Raw genomic sequence first — 23,771 nt, 5'->3', positions numbered from 1 at the left:
CCTGAAATTTAACATACTTCAAAACTAAGTGTAAATAATTAAAATCATTTTAACTATATATATACAATAAAAAATATGGATGATTAATAAATAAATGAATTTATAATGCCAGATGAATAATGTTGTCTGTGTATCACAGCTCTTATCCCTTTAAGAACATTTTTAATATTCAGTGGATGTGATTGTATGATTTAAAAACATACTTGATATTCAACAATTGTGATTGTTAGTTTCAGAATCTGAAGCATTCTGGGTATTTTTTTCATATAGGGTACTTGTATACAAAAACATTTTGATTGTACTGTGGATTCATTAATATTCGTTGGATATCAATTTTCGTTGGTTTCATGGGTACAGGTGAACCACGAATTCAAATGTTCAACGAATACCATCTTTTCAATAGACTTTGTATACAGAGATTGGCAAATCCACAAAATCAGATTTCCACGAAAATGCACAAATTTTCAGCAATCCACAAAAATTGATACCCACGAAAATAACTGAATCCACAGTATTACAATATCATAAATTGGACAGTCAACTTATGTAAATCAAAATCAATTTGACTAAGGAATATAGAAATATATATGGAGACCGGAAACTGGAATATTTGAATATGAGAAAGACCTATTGTGATGTTATCCTTTTGTGTCATCTATGTTTATATAAAATTGTAGAAATGAACATATACCAATCTTTACCCTATCAAAATCACAGTAATTTGTCAATCACAACAATTTATATGGACTTGTCTTTAATATTTATCCGTATAAATCAACATTTATCAGCAAACAGACAAATAGTTTGATATAAACAATGCCTTACAGTCACAGCAGAATGTACTAGCTTAAATAATGTTTCACACACAGTGTACAAATTTAAACAATGTCTCACACACAGTTCACAAATTTAAACAATGTCTCACACAATGTTCTAAATAATGTCTATTTCTGAATGAAACTTTACCCCAATTATCAATGTTAATCAGTTTCCTTGTCCTGAAAGGTGTGTTCAATTCATATTAACAGAGGCTTTTAAAAAATTGTTGAATTCACAAAACTGGTCAAATGAAACATGTGACTTCATGCAAGATTCATTAAAGCTCACTTGCACACTTTTGTTTTTAACAAGTATCAGCTTTCTAAAAAGCTTGTCTCCATATGAATAGAATTCCCCATTTGTCACAAAACTGGTAATCACATGAAAGCTTTAGATTGTCAATTAAAATGGCATTTGATAAAAGCAAAGTAAATAATAATCTTTCTGTCATATCATAATTACACATATATCAAGCAGTTTTTAATAATTGAGATGAAAAATAAATTAGATGATGTATGCTAATGGCAAATGAATGGCACTTAAATATCTAATACTATATACCAGTAATATAAAAATACAAAATACTAATGGTTAAAAAATTAAAAATAGAACTTAATACATAAATGAAGAAAAACAAAAACTATATATAAATCTGACATAGAAGTAACTTCAAAAGAAGAAAATATTAAATGCATTTCAAAAATTGAATTTCTACCGTTAACAATTATTTGTTCAATTAGATATCATATTAGAGATTAACTGTAAGAAAAGTCAAATAATTTTTTAAAATTCAAGCTGTTTGAAGAAAAATCAATATGACGGCTTACATGAGAACTTTACTTTATGAAAGGAGTCTGACACATTTACTATGATTTTGCCATCACAAAATGACACTACCCACCTTATAAAGTTCACATTTTGAAACTCAAAATGATTATCAGCTTAAATTTTCAATGAAATTTGAATAAAATTAAAAGAGCTTCCTACATGTCACTTTTCTCTATTGAAGAAAATGGACAGATAACTATGTTTATTTACAATACAGGAATCAGCCTATCAATTAAAACAATAAGGATGTTTTTTTTTACATATATAACTAAATAAACAAAAAGATACATATATCAATTTGCATTCTAAACCTATCTGAAAAACAATAGGTCTTCTAAATGGACATTTTTCCAGAAGACATTTAAAAAAAAATATATATAACTTGTACAAATAAGGTCAAAAATATATATTTGAATCAGATCCTGGCAGAAAATTAGCATCAGTAGAAACATGTACATACAAAAATGGCTGGATTTGTCTCACTAGAGAGGAATTCTTAAACTGTTAAAAATCTTGAAAAGACACACATGGCGCATAAATAAAATCATGAATGATAGCATATGAACATAATGTAAATATCAAATATATAAATATTGTAAATATAGCACTAAACACATTGAACGAAGGTGAACCTGATGATACATAATGATACACAGCTATAACATTCAATTTTGAGAAAAATCTCATGTATTTAAGTAAGATGATATTTTTGAGTGATAAGGTATTTTTGTCTAAAATTGATGTTGATGATTGATTGGATGCACCAATTTTCTTGCATTTCATAGGTATATATTATAACACTTTTGAAGGAAAAATATGAAAATGAACTTTCTTTAGATGATGATCTGAATGAGTGATGATGGAGAGATAGTACTAGCATTCAGGTGTAAAAATTCTGTGCTATGAACAATTACATCAAATTATTTTGATAGCCATGATAGTTCAAAGGTTAAGTACACAACGTTATAAAATTTAAATGGTACAACAATTCCTGAAAGACAACTGATACATATATATATATATATATATTTGCATCGTGTATGATTAACAACATAACATCACAGTTAAATGGATTCAGTCATTCATAAATTCTATCAAATATCAGAAAGAAGTAAAATTTGATTTGGTCCAATGAAATGGATCCAGATTTAAGCAGGAAAAGAAATCTGAAAACCTTAAGTATGAAATCAAAAAAATTCTATTGCTTTTTTGTTCCACTGAAAAACGAAAAGTTTTTAGCATAAATAACAGCGTCAAGGTTAAACCTGTTCATCGTTTTAGTTAACAGTGACTTCACAGTCTTGGTTGACAAGACCTACTTCCTCTGCCATGCTGTTCTCATGGGGAAAAAAAATTTGCTAAAGGATTTAACAGAAGTACAGCACTGATATTGAGAGATATATTGTGAAGCGATAATATACATAAAACTATGATCATTGTTCACTCAACCTATACTTAGCTTCAATGATACAGACTATATCATTTGTCGAATTGACTATGATAAATGTCCACTCAATCTACACAAATTTTCCATGATTCAGACTGTAATACATTGTCTGATTGACATTCCACTCAATTCACAATTTCTCGAGATTCTGATTGGTTGACATTGGTTTAGTCTATATATAGATTCTAGGAACAGTTTTTCACTGTATTTCAAACACCGTTGATACAAAATCTGTCATAAACATGAACTGTTGGTTGTCAGGGCAATTCATCTGATAGGCCATTACTACTGTGTTGTTTACACATCTTCTAAACAATCACTGCAAAAATGAACAGTATTAATTAATCCTATTTGAATAGGAATTATTCAAGACATACCAAATTTCTAATTTAGTATTTAAGGGGTCTTAAAAAAAAGCATGTATGAACCACAAATTTACAGAAAAAAACATTTCTAGTTATGTTAAGAATTTTCTATACTGATAGGGAAACAGGTATTTGACTGAAAAAAGTCGATCAGTGAAAATTTGTCTGAATATTACAGAATAAAAATAAAATAAAAATGTAATATTTATATGTTTGTATATTTTTCATAAACAAGAATTAAACTTAATAGAAATATAATTTGGGATTTCAACTTCTGGTTATCAGACAATAGAAACTCAAGCACAGGTACATTTGTAAAACATTTGTGTGGTAATTACAAAACCAAATGCTTGTTTCCTACATTTTCACTTCTTGTGCATATAGCAGAAAATAAACTAATAAGAGTTGTCTATCTTTGTTTGTAGTTACTCAATTTCTAGATTTACATTGGATGAGCTAAGAACTTCCATTCAATACCAGACAAGCTCACATACTGTGGATTTATTTATTTTCATGGGTTCCAATTTTTGTAAAATGATGAATAATTGTATTTGTATGGATACTGGATTTTGTCATTTTGTCAAAGTCAAAGTGCATACAATCCTATTGAAAATTTGTAATATGTTGAACATTTAAATTTGTGGCTTATCTATTTCAATGAAATCCAAGAAAATTGGTATCCAACAAGTAAAAATGAATCCACAGACTTTACTTTAAAGAGCAAGCCTGATAATGCTGAATAACAAGATGTTCTTGAATTAAAATTTAATATTTAATACCTGCCCTTTTTCATAAAGAACCAGATGCTCCGCAGGGCGTAGCTTTATACGACCGCAGAGGTTGAACCCTGAACGGTTGGGGCAAGTATGGACACAACATTCAAGCTGGATTCAGCTCTAAATTTGGATTGTGATTAAATAGTTGACACAGCATAGGTTTCTGACACAGAATGAATGTGTTCTAATGAACTTAAAATTTTTGTTTTCTCTTAGAGCAATTCACTATGCTGTTGAATATTAATCCTCTCAAAACAAGAATGTGTCCTCAGTACACGAATGCCCCACTCGCACTATCATTTTCCATGTTCAGTGGACCGTGAAATTGGGGTATAAACTCTAATTTGGCATTAAAATTAGAAAGATCATATCATAGGGGACATGTGTAAGTTTGAAGTCGATTGGACTTAAACTTCATCAAAAACTACCTTGACCAAAAACTTTAACCTGAAGCGGGACAGACGGACGGACGAACGGACAGACGAACGGACGCACAGACCAGAAAACATAATGCCCCTCTACTATCGTAGGTGGGGCATAAAAATGTTTGAAGAAATTTTCTTTCTTTTTTATTTATGAAATTTTAAATGAGAAAAATTGAACCCAATTTTTTTAATCACATCCCCCTTTCCCTTATTCCAAAACTAATCTCAATTAAAATTTCTAATGGAGTTTGCAACAATAACTACTCATTTAAATACATCATAAAATATTAAGATGTAAAAAAAACTGCTTGTTATCACTGAATGTTATTTATTATAATTTATCAGTTGGTAGTAAAAAGTGAATATACATTGTATATTGTATATAACAAAGATTTAAGTTGATTCTGGACAAAGAAAGATAACTCCAATTAAAAAAAAATCTTGCTATTGCACAATATTTTGCAATTAGATATTTCTTGCTTACTATTCTGGACAAAGAAAGATAACTCTAATTAAATTTTTTTTTGCTATTTCACAATATTGTGCAATTAGATATTTCTTGTCATTGCGCAATACTGTGCAATTGAAAAGACTTGCTATTGCACAACACTTAATATAATAATTTTAGATCCTGATTTGGACCAACTTGAAAACTGGGCCCATAATAAAAAATCTAAGTACATTTTTGGATTCAGCATATCAAAGAACCCCAAGATTTCAATTTTTGTTGAAATCAGACTAAGTTTAATTTTGGACCCTTTGGACTTTAGTGTAGACCAATTTGAAAACAGGACCAAAAATGAAGAATCTACATACACAGTTAGATTTGGTATATCAAAGAACCCCATTTATTCAATTTTTGATGAAATCAAACAAAGTTTAATTTTGGACCCCGATTTGGACCAACTTGAAAACTGGGCCAATAATCAAGAATCTAAGTACATTTTTAGATTCAGCATATCAAAGAACCTAACTGATTCATTTTTTGTCAAAATCAAACTAAGTTTAATTTTGGACCCTTTGGACCTTAATGTAGACCAATTTGAAAACGGGACCAAAAGTTAAGAATCTACATACACAGTCATGACAGTTAGATTCGGCATATCAAAGAACCCCAATTATTCAATTTTGATGAAATCAAACAAAGTTTAATTTTGGACCCTTTGGGCCCCTTATTCTGTTGGGACCAAAACTCCCAAAATCAATACCAACCTTCCTTTTATGGTCATAAACCTTGTGTTTAAATTTCATAGATTTCTATTTACTTATACTAACGTTATGGTGCGAAAACCAAGAAAAATGCTTATTTGGGTCCCTTTTTGGCCCCTAATTCCTAAACTGTTGGGACCTAAACTCCCAAAATCAATACCAACCTTCCTTTTGTAGTCATTAACATTGTGTTTAAATTTCATTGATTTCCATTTACTTAAACTAAAGTTATTGTGCGAAAACCAAGAATAATGCTTATTTGGGCCCTTTTTTGGCCCCTAATTCCTAAACTGTTGAAACCTAAACTCCCAAAATCAATCCCAACCGTTCTTTTGTGGTCATAAACCTTGTGTCAAAATTTCATAGATTTCTATTAACTTAAACTAAAGTTATAGTGCGAAAACCAAGAAAATGCTTATTTGGGCCCTTTTTGGCCCCTAATTCCTAAAATGTTGGGACCAAAACTCCCAAAATCAATACCAACCTTCCTTTTGTGGTCATAAACCTTGTGTTAAAATTTCATAGATTTCCATTCACTTTTACTAAAGTTAGAGTGCATAAACTAAAAGTATTCGGACGCCGGACGACGACGACGACGACGACGACGACGACGCCAACGTGATAGCAATATACGACGAAAATTTTTTCAAATTTTGCGGTCGTATAAAAATCTTATGTGATTTATCGTTAAATGTATGTAAAGCAGAGCATTTTAATTGAAAATAACACCATTTCTACACATTCATCTATTGAAATTAATCATGTTACTATGACAATCTGAAATACATACCAGTAATAATTCCACATCTTTTTCACTAAAACTTGGTGGAATTGTTCTGGAATATTTCAAAGACAGCATATCTCCAACTTCATTGATTATTCCAAGTGCCTGAAACAAGGAAATCAATTAATTTAAAAATATTTTATTTAAGGTGGTACCTAACACTACAGGGAGATAACTCTGTAAAATCAGATTAACGTTTTAATTACGTTGTGATGTAGAGGGAATATCAAGCTTCTCAATGATCAAAATAAGTGTTTGTCAAACTCCTATATAACCAGTGTATTTTTTCTGATAAAACGGTTGGTTCAAATTTTTTGAAATTTTTATATTTTTGTAAAAGGGTCAAAGTATATACTTTGTCAAAATTTTAAGAAAATTAAACGAGCCAAATTAATTTTAGTTAAAGTGTTGGGTACCACCTTAAGATTTTGTTATATAGAACTTTTAGAATAAATTAATACAAAGTATTCAAGTTATTCAAGAAGGAGATTACAAAACCAGTGTTCTCTTATAAATCCATCTCACTTAAATCGTTTTAAAATGCATGCACTATATCAGGTGGTATAATTTTATTTTAACATCCTTTTCATTTCTGTTTATCACATTTTCAAGTTGAAAGGTCTTATGCACTTGCACAGGATTACTTGTACATATTAATCATATTCTGTGTGTGATAAATGTATTATACTTTAATTTAACATCTTTCAACTACACCTTTTTATAGATATGGTAAAGTCAACATTTTGAATAAACCCCCGCAAATCAATTTAATAAAAAATTCAATAGAAGGTGAGCTATGCTGATTTTTGAAGGTTTCAGAGTAATGGGTTAATGAGTAACTGCAGATATGATGCTAACATTATCTAACGGCAGAATGATCACCACAAACCTATCCAGGTATGTGAGGTCAGTGTATGAAAACGTACCTTGTCCAACATTTCTTTATTATGAGCAGCAGACAGACAAAACCTTGCTCGAGATTCTATGATTGGTGTGGCTGGGAAACCTACCACTACAATACCAAGTCCTCTTTTCAAACATTCTCTGCCTAACGCACTGAAATATATAATCACTTTTACAGTATATACTACAAGTTCCAAATAGTAATTATTGCTTTATTATTGTGAAATTGTTAAAAAGCTGATTTTGAAAATAACAAAAAACTGTATCTCCTGAATGCATTTTTGAAAGAAATTTTACCCCTGTCTGAAAAAAAAAGAAGTGATTTTTTTTCTAATTGTGTTCTTAATTTATAGTATTTCATATAGAACAATTCTGAAATAAGCCAACATAAAATAAACATTGAAATCTCAATTCATACTAGAATTATCAACTAGCTTTCATAGAAGGTATAAACAAGTTCACTTTGCTATACAAATTTGTTTTGCTCATTGTTGAGGACTGTATGTATGGTGACCTATAGGTGTTAACATTCTCCTACTTTCGTGGATAGTTAATTCATTGGCTTATTCCACATCTTTAATCACAGTATATCAACCTTTAGCGAAAACGCATTAATACACAAAGTTGGCTGTTCCCCGTCACGCCCCCTTTTAAACGACCTACTTTCTATTTGATTACAAAAAAATGAAATTAATTTGTAAAAAATATTGTTAAATAATAAATTGATGGGGACTTAATTATTATTTTGTTATTTTTTTATGCATGTACAAATCGTCTTCCGCACGTGAAAGCATCAACATAGTCAGCTTTGGTTATCACAAATAAATGCTCCTCAAATATAATTTCTCATTGAAAATAAAAATAAATTACAAATTGAATGCAAAATTATATTAGAATGTTACATTAAGGATAAAAACTTTCTTTGAACATACCAACAAAAATGTTTTGAAAATTATTTTTGAGAATCATACTTTTATTGATGCACAGACATATTATATTAAATTAGTAGATTTTTCAGGACTGTCAATCCTACTGCCAAAATTATAATATAATACAAAGCAGTGCTATGGCTAAATATGAACTAGTGGATAGATATATTTATATAAGTACTCTTCAAGTCTGGAACAAAGTATTAACTATAAAAATAATTTGTTGTTGTTTAAAAAAATCAGGTCTAAAACTATGGAAAATAGTTTTTAATCTACTGAAGGTTCTGTATCAAAATTTAATCTTGTTCAAAGTTAATTGTTATGGTGAAATCTAACATGGGGAATGTGTAGTGTCACTACAAGTATCAGGACAAAATGGCTTGATCAAAATATAAGAAGTGACTTTAGTTTAAAGACTAATTGTGCTTTCTTTTATTTATTCTTCAAAGATATTAAAGTATACAAACTGTTTATTGATTTACTTTTTCTACCAATAATTTTCTGACCCAAAGTCCATACAACACAGTACCACAGTTAACAAAACAAAGGCAAAAAGGTAATGACAAAAACTAACAAGAAAAAAATAAGCGACGCAACGTGACACAAAATATTGTACAATTCATTTCGTCACGCGTTACCCTGGTGCTATCCAAAAATCCTGGGGAGAACACTGGTCGTAGATTTGTTTTCATTTAACCATGGGTTGGGCATATATATTCATATTTTACCCCTCGCTAACGCTCCCGATAAAATAATTGAATATAAATGCCCAACCCATGGTTAAATGAAAACAAATCTACGGCTGCCATGAATTATTTCTTAAATAATGTTTATGCAATACTTACGCAATCTTAGATGGCATAAATATTAACAATGGAATGACAGGTGAATCTTTGTTTCCGTAGATAATAAAACCCATATCATGTAACCTCCTTCTGAAATATCGGGTATTCCACTTCAGTTGTTGTACTCTCTTTTGACCTAAAATTCAACAACAGCATGTTAGCTTTCCTTGATCTGACATAAGTATTATCAAGTAATAATTTAATTTTTGATGAAACACGTCTTCTGATTGGCTGAAAGTGTTTTGTCTATCAGCTCATAGACATAATTTGGTCATGTGACCATGACGTCACCAACGTTTTTTTTCTTCAAAATTTACTCCTTACAAATGGAATTTAGAATTAAATTATAAGGAATGACTATAATATTTTTTCTGTCTATTCAAAATAACATAAAAACTGTGGTGCACACTTATAAATAACCCACTACGTGTGTTATTCAGTGTGTACCACATGTTTTATGTTATTTCTTCATAAACAGAAAAAAAATATTACAGTCATTCCTTAATTATATTATAACTAAAATGAACCTTTTGTACAATAAATTATAAAAGTATAAAAAAAAAAAATACTTTACTAATTTCTGAAAGAGGCTATACATAAAGGTCTCAAAAATATGTAATTCTGACTTTCAACTGTTACTAAAAATGACAAAAAAACTATACTTGAAGATTGTGTTAATTCCATATGGTGTTAAAAACTTTCTTAGTTAAGTAAAAGGGGATCTTTAAAGGGCATGTGCACAACAAACAAGCTTTACAAAAATAACAATGAACAACCTTTGTGTTATATCAAACTGACTTTATAAAAGTATACAACAGAAATATTCATTAAAGCTTAAAAGGTTTAAATATATGTTAATTTGACTTTGATTCTCTTAGGGAATTAAATGACAAGGTTTTGTATTGCAAAGAAGAGGTGGTGAATTCTGTAGGTAAAAATAAAGTATTGGTAATGCTGTAACTCAAACCTCCGTATGACAATTAAAAACAAATTAAAACAAAATTTTACACATTTTCATATCCTAACCTTCATTTGTGCCATCTGCTCCCATGATGATTGACATTGATGATATGATTTGTTGTGTTACTGGAGGGGCCATGGTACAGGAATATATTGATCCATGAGACTGTAATTTCAAATGGTTAATCAAAGCCTGAAAAATAATAATAATTTTGGAGTTATTTCCCTTTGATTGTTAAATGTAACAACACACAACAAATCTGCTTTTGTTTCATTTTTCTTTTTTGCTATTTAATATCAGGAGATTGATTATCAAAATTGTCTACATTACACATCATTTAACTGTAGAACTAATTAATGATGGAAAAAATAATCAGCTCTAATAAAAACTTTTTTAATAATTTCAACAAAAACTTGACTGAAATTTAATTCCCCACAAGAACACACCCTAGACATCACAGGTATGTAACTGATTAAAAGAACCAGCGCCTTATTTTAAGCCTCGATTTTTAGAATTTGTAGTGTCATTTGATAAAGTCATGATGATCATAAGGTGCAGAGTTTTCTCTGCTGTACATCTTTCTGTTTGAATCTGTCCAGGTTTTCTTACTTCAACCTGCAACTACTTGTAGATATATTTCTTTAGTCAATGATTGAATTTAGTAGTGTAATGAAGAATTTCAAGTGTGATTATGCCCTGTGTATATAGCAAATCTCAAATACCCAGTTTGGCGGTGCGTCTGACAGAGGCAGAACATACAGATAAGGTAACAGACATACTTGCAGATATATTTCTTTGGTCAATAATTGAATTTAGTAGTGTAAATTCCTGTATAATGATGAATTTCAAGTGTGATATAGCAAATCTCAAATACACCGTTTGGCAGTCCGCCTGTCAGAGGCGTAACATACAGATTAGGTAACAGGCACTATTGGTATTGGTATCAGATTAGACCAGGAACTTGCTAATTATTAGTTATTGTATAATGTGGAAAACAAAAGGGCCTGGAATGATGTAATTTTAAATCAACACCATTGCCCTATCTCAGTTATATATACAGTTGAATTATTTGATTCCTTGTTTTTATGTCATGCTGGCTAACAAATTGGACCTCATTATTTTAGTAGTATAGATACCTTAGAACCTCCAATATAACCACCAGCAGCACCAAAACTTTTTGTAAACGTTCCCATCATAATGTCAATATCTTTAGGATCAATTCCAAAATAATCCACTATGCCTCGGCCATGTGGTCCCATGGCTCCCACACTGTGGGCCTCATCTAAGTAAACATAAGCTTTGTATTTCTTCTTTAATGCCACTACTTCTGGCAATCTTACAATCGATCCTTCCATACTAAAATTTAAAAAAATCATTGTTAGATGACCATAAATAAAATCATTCTATCCCAGACTATTTTCCTGACAGAGGTGAATTAATTATGTGTATGTGTGTCACATCTACGAGTTATATCTTAAGCTTAAATAACTCTAAAAATAATTTACCACACCAAATTATTTTCAACAATAAAATTTACTGGTTTTGGCCAGTAAATAGACACTAATTGAGTTTGCTGAAATTACAAATGCAAATCAAGCATTATGTAAGAACTTTGCAAAGCCTATATTAATCTTTGCTTAAAAACAAGGCAATAATCTAAACATTTTCTATTACATGAAAAGTACTTGCCTAACCTTCTAAAATCAAATATATTTTATCACACATAAAAATGTTTGTGACTTAACTTTTTGCATTATTACTAACATATTTAATTTAATTTTCCTTAAACTTTCAAAATTAAAAGTAATGACCTAAATTCTTATAATAACTAAACAATTTTAATAATTTGCAAACTATTCTACTAATTTTTCATTTATACATCAATACTGTAATAAAAAAATTATATGAGGCACACTATACTATAATGAAATACCATCTGTCAGAAGTCATGTTTTATAAATATTGTTCACAGTATAGGTACTCTCAAACACAGTTGCTTTATATGTTTTTCCTACCTATATACTCCTTCTACAACAATTAGAATTTTTTTCCATGGCCTGTGGGTTCTTGGCTGTCCAAAGACTACTGCATTTTTTAGTTTATTTTCTAAATCTTCCATATCTGAAATATTATGTACATCAAATAGTAGAATATCATTAGCATATTTAACCTGCTCCATTATGTTCTACCATCCACATCTGATATTCATATGCATGTATATCATGTTGGACAAAAATTCTTATGCATGTATATCATGTTGGACAAACATTCTTATGCATGTATATCATGTTGGACAAACATTCATATGCATGTATATCATCTTAGACAAAAATTTATTTATATCACATGCATATCATGTTGTAAAAAGTATACTAAAAATAAACTGGATATCTGCATATTATTGAAACGTTCTGCTTTTTTATTTAAACTCACTGTCTTTCATCAATAGTTGTTTTATATTCAAAGTAAAAGAAATTGTATTATCATACAATTAAAAACTAATTTAATACAAATATTCTTTTTTCTCCTTTAACAATGTTTAATTCAAAATTTAAATAAGATGACTATTTCTGTATAAAACTGGAAAATTTAAGTTAGTACAGTATAAACTGAAAACAATTGGTGAAAAAATAACTAATGAAAAACCTGGATCACACAGTAAATCATACATTCGGAACTAAATAAATACCAAAGAAATTCTTCCAAAAAATGATTATTTATTGACGTATAAAATATGCAGGTTCCAGTTAGTTTTAAACAGAGCTTAATCAATATTTACCATTATGGCGGAATGTTTTAATGGAAGCTCCTGATAACCTTGACCCCAGCACCAAAGATGAATGGTTCAGCTCATCACTTAATATGAGACATCCCTTAAATTATATAATAATAATAATTCATAAAATTGCTAAATATTATAACAAATAGGCTTACAAAAATTACTTGTTTCCACTAATCTGAAAGACTTTTATTGTTAATAAAATTGAGAATAGAAATGGGGAATGTGCCAAAGAGACAACAACCCGACCATAGAAAAAAAAGACAACAGCAGAAGGTCACCAACAGGTCTTCAATGTAGCGAGAAATTCCCGCACCCGGAGGCGTCCTTCAGCTGGCCCCTAAACAAATATATACTAGTTTAGGGATAATGAACGCCATACTAATTTCCAAATTGTACACAAGATACTAAAATTAAAATAATACAAGACTAACAAAGGCCAGACGCTCCTGACTTGGGACAGGCGCAAAAATGCGGCGGGTTAAAAAAATTCAGGTCAGTCAATAAATTTGTCAAAGGAAATAACACTGTATAAAATTAGCGCATCTGGAGTGCTTCTCAGAAATTACTGCTACCTTTTAAGTTTTTATCTGTAATCGTAACTTTAGTGTCGATATTTTGAAAAGTAGCTTGCAGTGGTGTCATCCTGGTTTGCCCACATTTAATTACAGTTTTAAAAACAGAGGGATTTTTGTTGTTTTAACAATTATGCAGTAAAGATGTACTCCACAAAAGGATTAGATTACACAATAACTTACCTTCCCTACAATGCTTGGCATGTTCATGGAATTAGTGGCAAAACCCATTGGAAAAGTGGCTGCAGCTTCTACGCCAAGAAACTTCGCCACTAATTCATCTAGCTGTTTATGGATTTCTAAATAACCTGAAATCATTAAAATATTACATTTAAATCTGTATGTTTTTTGACAGATCTTGTTTGCAGATTTCTATTATTTTACACTGTTTCATATTGTTCCTAAATATTCAATCATTTAGTCACTGATAGACATTTGGGTGGTTACAGGTAGATTTTCCTGGTAATTTCATTGATTGAAATTTAAATATTCTGTCAAATTATTTTGATATTCTCTGCTTTCATTATCCAGTTAGTGCAGTTCTAAGGAAAACTGTTGTCCATTAAATAAAATGGCAGATATTAAATAAAATGGCAGATGACAAAGTTGTCTGAAAACTGTCAGGTTTTAATGATATTAGGATACAAAATGTATAGCAAATGACTGCTACTGCTAAGGGAGCAGTTCAAAGATGTGGTGCTGTTAAACTACTTTTATTTTGCAATCAACTCTTCTTTTTTTAAAGATTTGTTTTGTCATTCTCATCAACAGCGATTAAGCACTACCGTATTCTAGTAATAAAAGGCATATGTACATGTATTGTTGATTTGTGTAGTTTTGTTTCAAAATGTGTAGGCTTATTTGGTCTTCAAGCAGAAAACTTTAAAAGAGTGGCATTGTATTCTTTCTCCACAATAAGCCATCTTTGTGCTATTTAATTGTGGAATCTTATTCATCAAAAGCGCTCCATTAAAACATCTTAATTCATTTAAAGCTCTACTAAAAAATTTAATTTCATCTTTATCTACACATGTATGAGGGGGTGTAGGACCTTTATTGGGACTCTGGGATCGGATGTTTTTAAGCTCAGGATTTTGGGATTGATCCTTTCGGGATCCAGGACTTCTTTTTTCGAATTTTGGGATGTCGGGATTTAAATTTCTTTAAATTCTGGACCTCAGGATTTCATTTTTTTAAGCCCGGGATTTCAGGATCAGGACCCCTCATGTATGTTTTTAAGTAATAACATAGATTACTTAATAAGAGATAAGAGTTTCAAAATTTCATCGGTTTATGGAATCTTAAATCTAAAGGGAAGTTGCTCTCTGTTATCAACTAACCTAATTCTTGCCTACTTCCACAACATCCCACGCCATACTTCATGGTAGATTTTTCTACAGCATCTGCACAGGGACCTTTGTTTTCAGCAAAACCAAGATAATTATAAGATCCAAAATTTAATACATGTTGCTTCTTTCCTGTTAGTCTGAAATAAAAGAAGTTTCATTTTAATCTCAGAGACAAAATTTAAATTTTTTTTAATTCTGTTTTTCTAACTATGTTAAACAGGTTGAAAAGTGTTATAAATCAAATTACAAATAGGTCCTTGTATAATTGCAATTGGGGATAAAAAAATGCTGAGTCGTTTTGCAAACCTAACAAAGGTCACTTGTGAAAAAAAAAATCATGAAAATTCGCCAATATGATACATTTCTTACTAATACCCATTGAGAGCCCTGTAAGAAGGGTGAATAGACCACTTTCAAGTTTGTCTGTAACCAGAAAAAACTCGATTATGTGCACTGTATGATGCTATTTACCAGATAGAGGGGATGGCCTGTATCCCTGCACTATTAATGTTCATCAAGCATCTTTGTGATTGTGATTTTACAGGATAAACTAGAAATGATGTTTTTTCTGTAGGTACTTAATCACAACTCCCTGATGACAGCAGTGCTGATTGTCAATTATGAGAATTCAATTTGCCGAATAATTTGTGCAATATACAATGTAACATCATATTTTTCCCACTCGTTCAACATGGGAATGGAAGTAATGATGTTCACTAAAACCAAATTTTTGGACGGAAATGCATCTTGAAAGTTGTCTATTATGTACATACTCGAAGTTCCATCCATTATCAGGAGATACACGTTCTAACATATCCATTTCTGCGCCAGCTACACTGCATATTGGTCTGTTCCAACAATCTCTTATTCTTCTGTAGAGATTCCTCGTATAAAAACTTTCCCAGCTCTGATAGAGTGAAACATAACCCTAAAGAAAAAAGTCAAACCTATAATTTTTAGAATTTAAATTGCATGATATACAAACATGTTCTATTTCTTTTTTTTGAACAATGATAATATGACGCATAAAACATACCAGAATCAAGTCGCTGTTATATTTGTTTTGGTTTTTTTTTATCTTGGCAGCCTTGTGTAAATAAAAGAGACAGGCACATACAAACCGATTCCAATGTAAGATTATCATGATTATGTTTAAATGAGAACAAATACCTTAAAAATAGGCACAGAAGCTTAAAATGTATAAATCTTTTTTTTAAATTTCACACAACAAAATAAAGAAGGGGGTTTCAAGTCTAAAACATTTGTATTATACATGTACTATGTGTACCATATATATTGTACCTGAAGCTTGGGTTCTGTGCATGACTTTATTTTTTCAATACCAAGACTCCGCAAGAAATCTCTGATATGTCCAATAACAACAAGAACAGCATATCCCAGATATGTTAAAATGGCTGTAGATAGAGGTGTTTCCTCAAATGTTTCTATAAATGTATCCTTTAGAGGTGTGTTCTGAAAATATAAAGGTATCATTTTCAATACAAGGGAAATAACTAGTCATTTTTTCTTTTAAAATGACCACTATAAAAAAACTAACTTCATTATTGCAACATATTGTGATTCTTGATCAATAGATATTCAATGTTTTAAACCCATCTGCACTAAATATTTTGGCTGTAACAATTTTTTCAATCTGTATTCTTTTTTTACAAATTACATGGACCAATAATTGTTTATTATACACAATTTATGTTATATCTTACCCATACCTGTTTACCCTTCATACAATCAGATATATTGTATGTGCAGGACTTTAAAACCGGTTGACACTTTTACAAAAATGTACCCTCTTAGTCTCTAACCTACAGATACATCAGAAACCACCCTTTTCATGGGTACTTCACTGCAACACTCATTTACAATGGTTTTCATAAAAATTGCTACCTTTTGTTCAATTACACTTTAACTAAATGTATATTGCATGCCTGGGACATTGTTAAAGTCTTAATGTTTGTGCAGTTGGTATCGTTATGGTGTATTTATATTGCACAAATCTATACTAATCAATATTCTCTATTCATCTACATGTATGTATGCTCTGTATGCCCCTTGGTGGTCCATAATTAGAAATAAAGTATGCTGTTGATATTTAAAGGTTGCAGTTAAGTTATCAAAATTCATATTATCAAAAACTTGCAATATATCCAATCATTTATGATATATTAAATGCTTTTAAAAAACAATCTGTCAAAAGGCTTAGGCACTCTATACTGTGTAAACAATGATTTTTCCAATAACTTGTCAATTTGATATGGAAAACAACTCCTCAGTCATTTAAACAGAGCACTTAATGAGATTTTTATCTTCACACTTTTGTTAATAGGAGAGTGATATTTGACTTACTTTCAGAAGACCAGTCTAAAAACAATTTAAAAAAAATCTCACTCATTTGTAAATAAGCTTACATATTTTTCAAACAATAATATTTGCTTCTGTGTATTAAGAATAATTATAAATACTTCTACTCATTAAGAATAGTAATCTTTGAATGTACATATTCAGAATATTAATATATGATTTAACAAAAAAGAATAAAAATATATGATTTAAATTTTCCTTTTCAATATTCAGCTTGTAACAGTGTTTCTTTCTAATTAGTAGTTATCTGTCATTTTGTCTGAGTGTTTAAAACACTTATAAAAATTACCTTTCGTAGAATATTCAGAAACAGTTTAATACCCATTTTTCAAACTATATTCCAATAAAGTTTATACACAAATGGAATTTATTTTTTCATGTCCTTTTTTAACTATACTACTAAATAAACATAAACAATACTTGTTGGTACATGTACTTATAGAACAGACATAAACAAGTTTTCACACTCAAATCTTAATTGGTCACAGCAGGATGTGTCAATAGATTAAACTTTTACTATAAGTACATGTATCTAATTGTTTACAATAGTGTCTCCTTTTATTTTGGTTAGGTCTCTCAATGTATTGATAAAGGTCAAAAAAATCTTCAGATTTGGAGTGAGACACACCAAAAATAACAGTGAATCATGCATTTTTTTTTATCATTATCAAATGTCTTTCTATAAATACATGTATGATGTGGCATTGATATTTATGAAAATAAAATAATTATTTATGCATCAGCAAAATTGTAAACTGTTGTATAAAACTTTTAATTATTTAATTACGGTGTATTTATATCTTATTACAATAATAATAATAATAATAATGATTTATTTTATTATAGTGTCACATATTTGATCAGACATATATATACACAATATCATAAACAACACAAAATAAAAAGATCAAATACCCAGCCTTATGTAGACTTACGAGACACTTATGTACAAACATTTCTAAAATCAAAAAGTTAAAAGGTTTCATTAAACAAGTCATTGTAGTCTAAATGTTCAAAAATTCAAATTCTAAAAATTTTAAAAAGATTTAAAAAGATAAACTTATCTTCATACTGAGCTTTAAAAATAAGAAATAACAATAGAAAAAAATTAATTATCACAGATAAACTTACAAAAAAGTAAAAGTTTTTCCAAAATGACTAAATAATTTGAGTTAAAATCACTGTTTATAAATATAAATAGAAAAACATTAAATATTTTTGCTTGATAAATTCTCATGTGCTAAATAGTTTTCGTCTCTGAAAAGATTTAAAAATTGCATATGACAAAGAAGTTTGTATATCTTCACAAGACATTATTTCGATAAATTTACTGTCCATATCCAAAGTATCGAAGCTATCAATTAAAGTTCTAGCTTTAGCAAACAATTCAAATCTAATATCGTCATATAATGGGCAAAACAACAAAAAATGTTTTTCACTTTCAACATCGTTGCTATTACATAGTCGGCATAGTCTTTCATCTACTGGTGTTCGCGGTCGGGCATATCGTCCTGTCTCGATCGCCAACGGCAGAGACCCGCTACGGAACAGGGTAACAGTTCGACGCACATTTTTGGGGAGTTGTAGCTTAAGGTATCGCTCAGTTTTAACGTTTGTTTTGTATAAACGGTATGTCCTTAATTTATTTCCGTTTACATTGTTTGAATCGTCAAATAACGCTTGTTTGAATTCATCGTTATCAACCACATCAAAGCGTTCCTTTATTGTTCGCATAACAGTTTTTGTAGAAATTAATGTATCATTAAGAATAGCAGTGGCATCAACGGTTTCCGCAAAACGTTTCACTTTAACGTACCATCCTTTACGTCGATTTTTAGTCCACTCGGTAATCTTTCGAGTTAAACGCGTATCATCAGATCGCAATATCCGACTTAATAATCGTATACATGCAGTTCTTTGTTTCGTAAAACACGAGGTCCAACCCATATCTCCTCGAATCGCAGTATTTGCAGTGTACCTTCCAACAGACATGAAAAATTTAGCTGCTTTGTTCTGAATAGAGTTTATTACTGAATGCACTTTTGTGCCCCATATTCCCGAACAATAAAATAACACTGGTTCAACCATAGTAGAGTACAACTTGGAGTATACAGAGTGTGTCATTCCACCTGCGCTTATAAGTTTGCCATATAACGCACCGAGTGCTCTGCTCGCTGATTTTGATAGTTCACGTACGGCTTTGTCGAACGTTAAATGTTCATCTAACCACATGCCTAAATATTTATATGATGTAGCATAGGCAATGTTTTGTCTGGAGCAAGTAAAGTTAAAGTTACTACGATCGATAGATGGATTTCGGAAATGCACTACGTTACTCTTGGACGGATTAACATCAAGCTTCCACTGACTACACCAATCGGAGACAACATCCAACATTTTTTGCAGACTATCTTCATCGGGTGCAATAAGCGCTATATCATCGGCGTAAAGAAGGATACTTAAAAGATCATCTCCTATACGAATGCCGCACTGTAGATTGTTAATGCGTTCGGCCAAGTCATTAATATAGATCGCAAACATTGCCGGTGATAACAAACACCCTTGTTTCACACCACAGTCAACATCAAACCATGGAGTGTATCTATCATTCACGCGGACTGTACATTTGACATTCTCGTAAAGTGACTGTATGGCGGATAGGAATTTTCCTTGAATACCTGCACGTCGTAGTTTATACCATAAAAGGCTTCGAGATACAGAATCAAACGCCTTCCTCTCATATCTATAAAACTGACGAATGTAGACTGTTTTGATATTTTTCTGTTTGTTATAACTGAAGTAAGGCTATATATATGCTCTTCACAGCTGCGTTTTGGACGAAAGCCATTTTGTTCCTCACACAGGATATCGTTGTCCTCTAACTGCTTACATAAACGGAAATTCAAGACACTACAATAGATTTTGCTCGGTACGGATGTAATCGTGATTCCCCTGTAGTTTGTTGGGAGGCGTTTATCGTTTGTTCCCGGTTTTAATATGGGATTTACAACTCCAGATGTCCACTGTTCAGGCACTTTACCCAGTTCAAAACAACCGTTGCATATAACATGCAGTAAGTCGATCGCACTTTCATTCTTTAGCACCTCTGATGGAATTTCATCATATCCAGCTGCTTTGCGTAATTTCGTATGTTCAACGGCTTTAACTATTTCATCACGAGTTATGTTATTATTAAGATCAGGTAAATCAGTTATGTTTCCCTCATTGACTAAATTATCGAGATCGTCGTTGTCATCATTTCTTGCGTACAATGTTTCAAAATCGGACTTCCAAGTATTGAGAACGTCATCCCTGTCTGTATTTACCGTACCATCCGGGTTCACGATTTCCCATGGTATATTTTCCGTTCTTTCGTTTGCAATACCCAGTTTTCCTATACTTCTCCAGAAATCACGCTTACAATTCGAATTCAGCTGCTCTTGTAAATCTCTTTCTTTCTGAATGTTGAATTTTCTTTTAATTCTTTGGACAAATGCTTCATTAATTATTTAGTTTTATTACAACATCAACACATGGAAAGCATTGATTATATATGTAACAATATACATAAAAGTTCACTGTTAATATTTAACAAAATAAAGGTGGATTGCTAAAAATTGTAAGCACACAGAGTCAACATTTATTTCCTTTCCCCAAACTGAAACTGCATTGTATCTTTGTCATAAGGAGTTATCTGAGTACATGTATTTCAAATTTAACTTTACAAAAAAAATAAATGATTTTAATCATAATTCAAATTTTCTATAGAAAATAATTCGTTCTGCTTCCAGTATAGAATAGAATAGAATAGAATATTTTTATTTCCCAAATTACAGGCCCGTAAAGGGCATAAAATCATATACAATCGATTTGCATAATTGGTAACAACAACAATAATAGAGGCATAAACATATATATTTGGAATATAAGCATTGGTCAGAATCAAGCTTAAAACCACATATATATTGTGAATAAAAGAATAACAAAATTACATTATACATGTATATGTATTTATTCTCAAATTATTTACTTGACTTAGTGTCAGTATTCATACCTGATCTCCTTAATTCAAAACAGTCACAAATATAACAGCCCAGTTTTTCCATAAGAGTAACATTTTCTTTGGTCAAGAGCCACAAAAATTTAGAAGATTTATTTAAATTTATAAAATTATAACAATTGTTAGAAATGTCTTGAAAAAAATCGTCCCTTTGAATATCATAAAGAGGGCATTCTAATAAAAAATGAAGCTCATCTTCAACGCTCAGATCTTTCTATATGCTTTTTTGAATATCTGTCTATCTCAATTTTTAAAGAGTGAGCACTTATTCTTAATTTACAAATTGACTGTCTTTTTTTGAAGTCCTGTAATTCTAAATATTTTTCTTTTTTTAAAACAATTTTTTTTAGAAAAATAAGTACCAAGCTTCCCTTTTTCGGAGTTAATTGTTTGATACTTCCAAAATGTGAAATAACTTTTACATAGTTTATTTTTAACATACTGACATAAAGAATCAATTGATTGGTCAAAATTTGGTAATTCAATCTCTCTCTGAATATAATCTATACTAGAATACCATGTATTTACATTAGAGCTATGTAACTGTTAACAACATATAAATGCATCAAATAATAATCCTTCTTTCAAATGTTCCAGTCTATGACAATAGTTTAACATTGATAAAATTATAGTAAAATACATAGGAAACCTACCAAGCTCTGACATTACAGCTATATTACTTGACTTTCTGTTTACACAAAGAATAAATTTCATAAATTTGGTATGAGCTTTTTCAGAAGAATCCTGACCAAAGACTTTTTCTAATATACATATGTATAATCATTATCTTTTTTACAAGCAGCTGAATCCGTTCTAAACATTCCCCATATTTCACTGCCATATAATAGTATGGGTTAAATTGTATGATCATAAAGATGTAAAAAAAGTGGCAATACTAGAGTTAGATGATGACAAGCATCTCTGTAGCTTAAAACAAGCTTAATATATCTGAAATGATCTCTTAAGGAGCTTAATGAAAGAAACAGAATTACAAAAACCATCATTGGTCAAATTTGACTGAGGGAATTGGAACCTTGATTTTTTTTAATAACTTATCAACAAAAAACATGTCACTGGTATAAAACTGATCATTTAAAAAATTTAAAAATACAGCATTGAATGTTAGCAGCTACAAATGTAGACTCATCAGTTATCATTGAATTTGTAAACAGAGACTTCACCAGCTGTATCTAAGATTCTATGAGTTGAATCTTGAAATACTACTTATTTACAAAAATATGGATATCAGAAGTTATCTGATTTAACAAAAGATAATTAACATAATGAGTTAAGATAATTAGTAGTTAATTATTGACATTTTTTTTTAACTACATGTATATAGATTGGTCATGGCTAAAAAAAAATTGTGTGAACTTAAACAATGAATAAGAAGGAATTATTTGGTTTAAAAAAAGTATATATTTTTTTTACAACTGCAGCATACCCGTAGCCAGGAGGGTTCGTCCGAACCCCACCTTGAAATCAAATAAGCACGGTTAAAGTCAGCATTTTGTTCAAATTGTGACTGTTAAAGTCAAGTCCATGAGTCCAACAAACCCCCCCCCCCCCCCTTGGAAATTCCTGGCTACAGGCCTGTGCAGTGTGCATTAAATAGAATAAAAGATACAATAAGGGACAATAAATTCATCACAAAATTATTCTAATAAATTAATGTATCAATATAGAAATGTTCTTTAACTTGCAACAATATATAGTTCTGTATATATAGAATGCTAAAATTGAGAATGGAAATTTTATCTAAGAAAGGGTCAAGGATATATATGCAACAAAAAAATTGTTTAGATAGCAACATGCCTAAATTCTAATTATACAACGCAAATGTAGTTCATAAACCAGGGACAGAACAAATTTGTTTTGGCAACCGGCAATATTTACAACGGGAGATAATCATGGAATGTTGTTTACACTATTAAAATGGGCGTGTCCAATCACGCATTCGATTTTTTTTTAATATACAAAAAATCGAAAAATTATTTTAGGTTTATTCTAATATTTTCATTAAATATAAACGAGATTTTACAGTTATTTCGAATTTCATCAATATAATGGATCACTTTTTTCCGGTTGTAAAAACTCTTTCCAATGTTTCAGTTGTAAACACGCGCATTTCAAAATTTCATAATATCATACAAAACATGCGTTAGCACAAATTTTTATTTTACCTGTAAATTATGCTCGTTTTGATAACAATGATTAAATCCATTAGTTTTGCCGTTCATCCCAATTTTCGGCTTCGTTTTTCCAGCCATCTTCACCACCCTCAACTATAATATTTCTAACCAAATTTCGTAACACTTATTAAAGTACACGAGATTGA

At 30.4% G+C, this 23,771-nt stretch overlaps 1 protein-coding gene across 2 annotated transcripts; it reads right to left on the bottom strand.

Moving 5' to 3' along the window:
- Window positions 1–737: 737 nt before the first annotated feature.
- LOC139514162 (serine palmitoyltransferase 2-like) lies at window positions 738–23,770 on the bottom strand. 2 transcript variants are annotated; one of them, XM_071302948.1, is made up of 13 exons: window positions 23,617–23,770; window positions 16,297–16,467; window positions 15,768–15,922; window positions 14,986–15,131; window positions 13,829–13,953; window positions 13,071–13,164; window positions 12,307–12,412; window positions 11,428–11,647; window positions 10,357–10,483; window positions 9,331–9,466; window positions 7,580–7,709; window positions 6,660–6,758; window positions 738–3,413 (listed from the first exon to the last, which is right to left on the bottom strand). In XM_071302948.1, the coding sequence occupies exons 1-13, from the start codon at window positions 23,701–23,703 to the stop codon at window positions 3,411–3,413; spliced, it is 1,599 nt and encodes a 532-aa protein (XP_071159049.1). In that variant the 5' UTR covers window positions 23,704–23,770; the 3' UTR covers window positions 738–3,410. The 2 variants fall into 2 exon arrangements, with proteins under 2 accessions (XP_071159049.1, XP_071159051.1); XM_071302950.1 differs by lacking the exon at window positions 23,617–23,770 and adding an exon at window positions 17,663–17,779.
- Window position 23,771: the final 1 nt, after the last annotated feature.

The sequence above is a fragment of the Mytilus edulis genome, chromosome 3, assembly GCF_963676685.1.
Source record: "Mytilus edulis chromosome 3, xbMytEdul2.2, whole genome shotgun sequence".
Lineage (NCBI taxonomy): Eukaryota > Metazoa > Mollusca > Bivalvia > Mytilida > Mytilidae > Mytilus > Mytilus edulis.
This window is presented reverse-complemented; position numbering and strand designations above follow the sequence as displayed.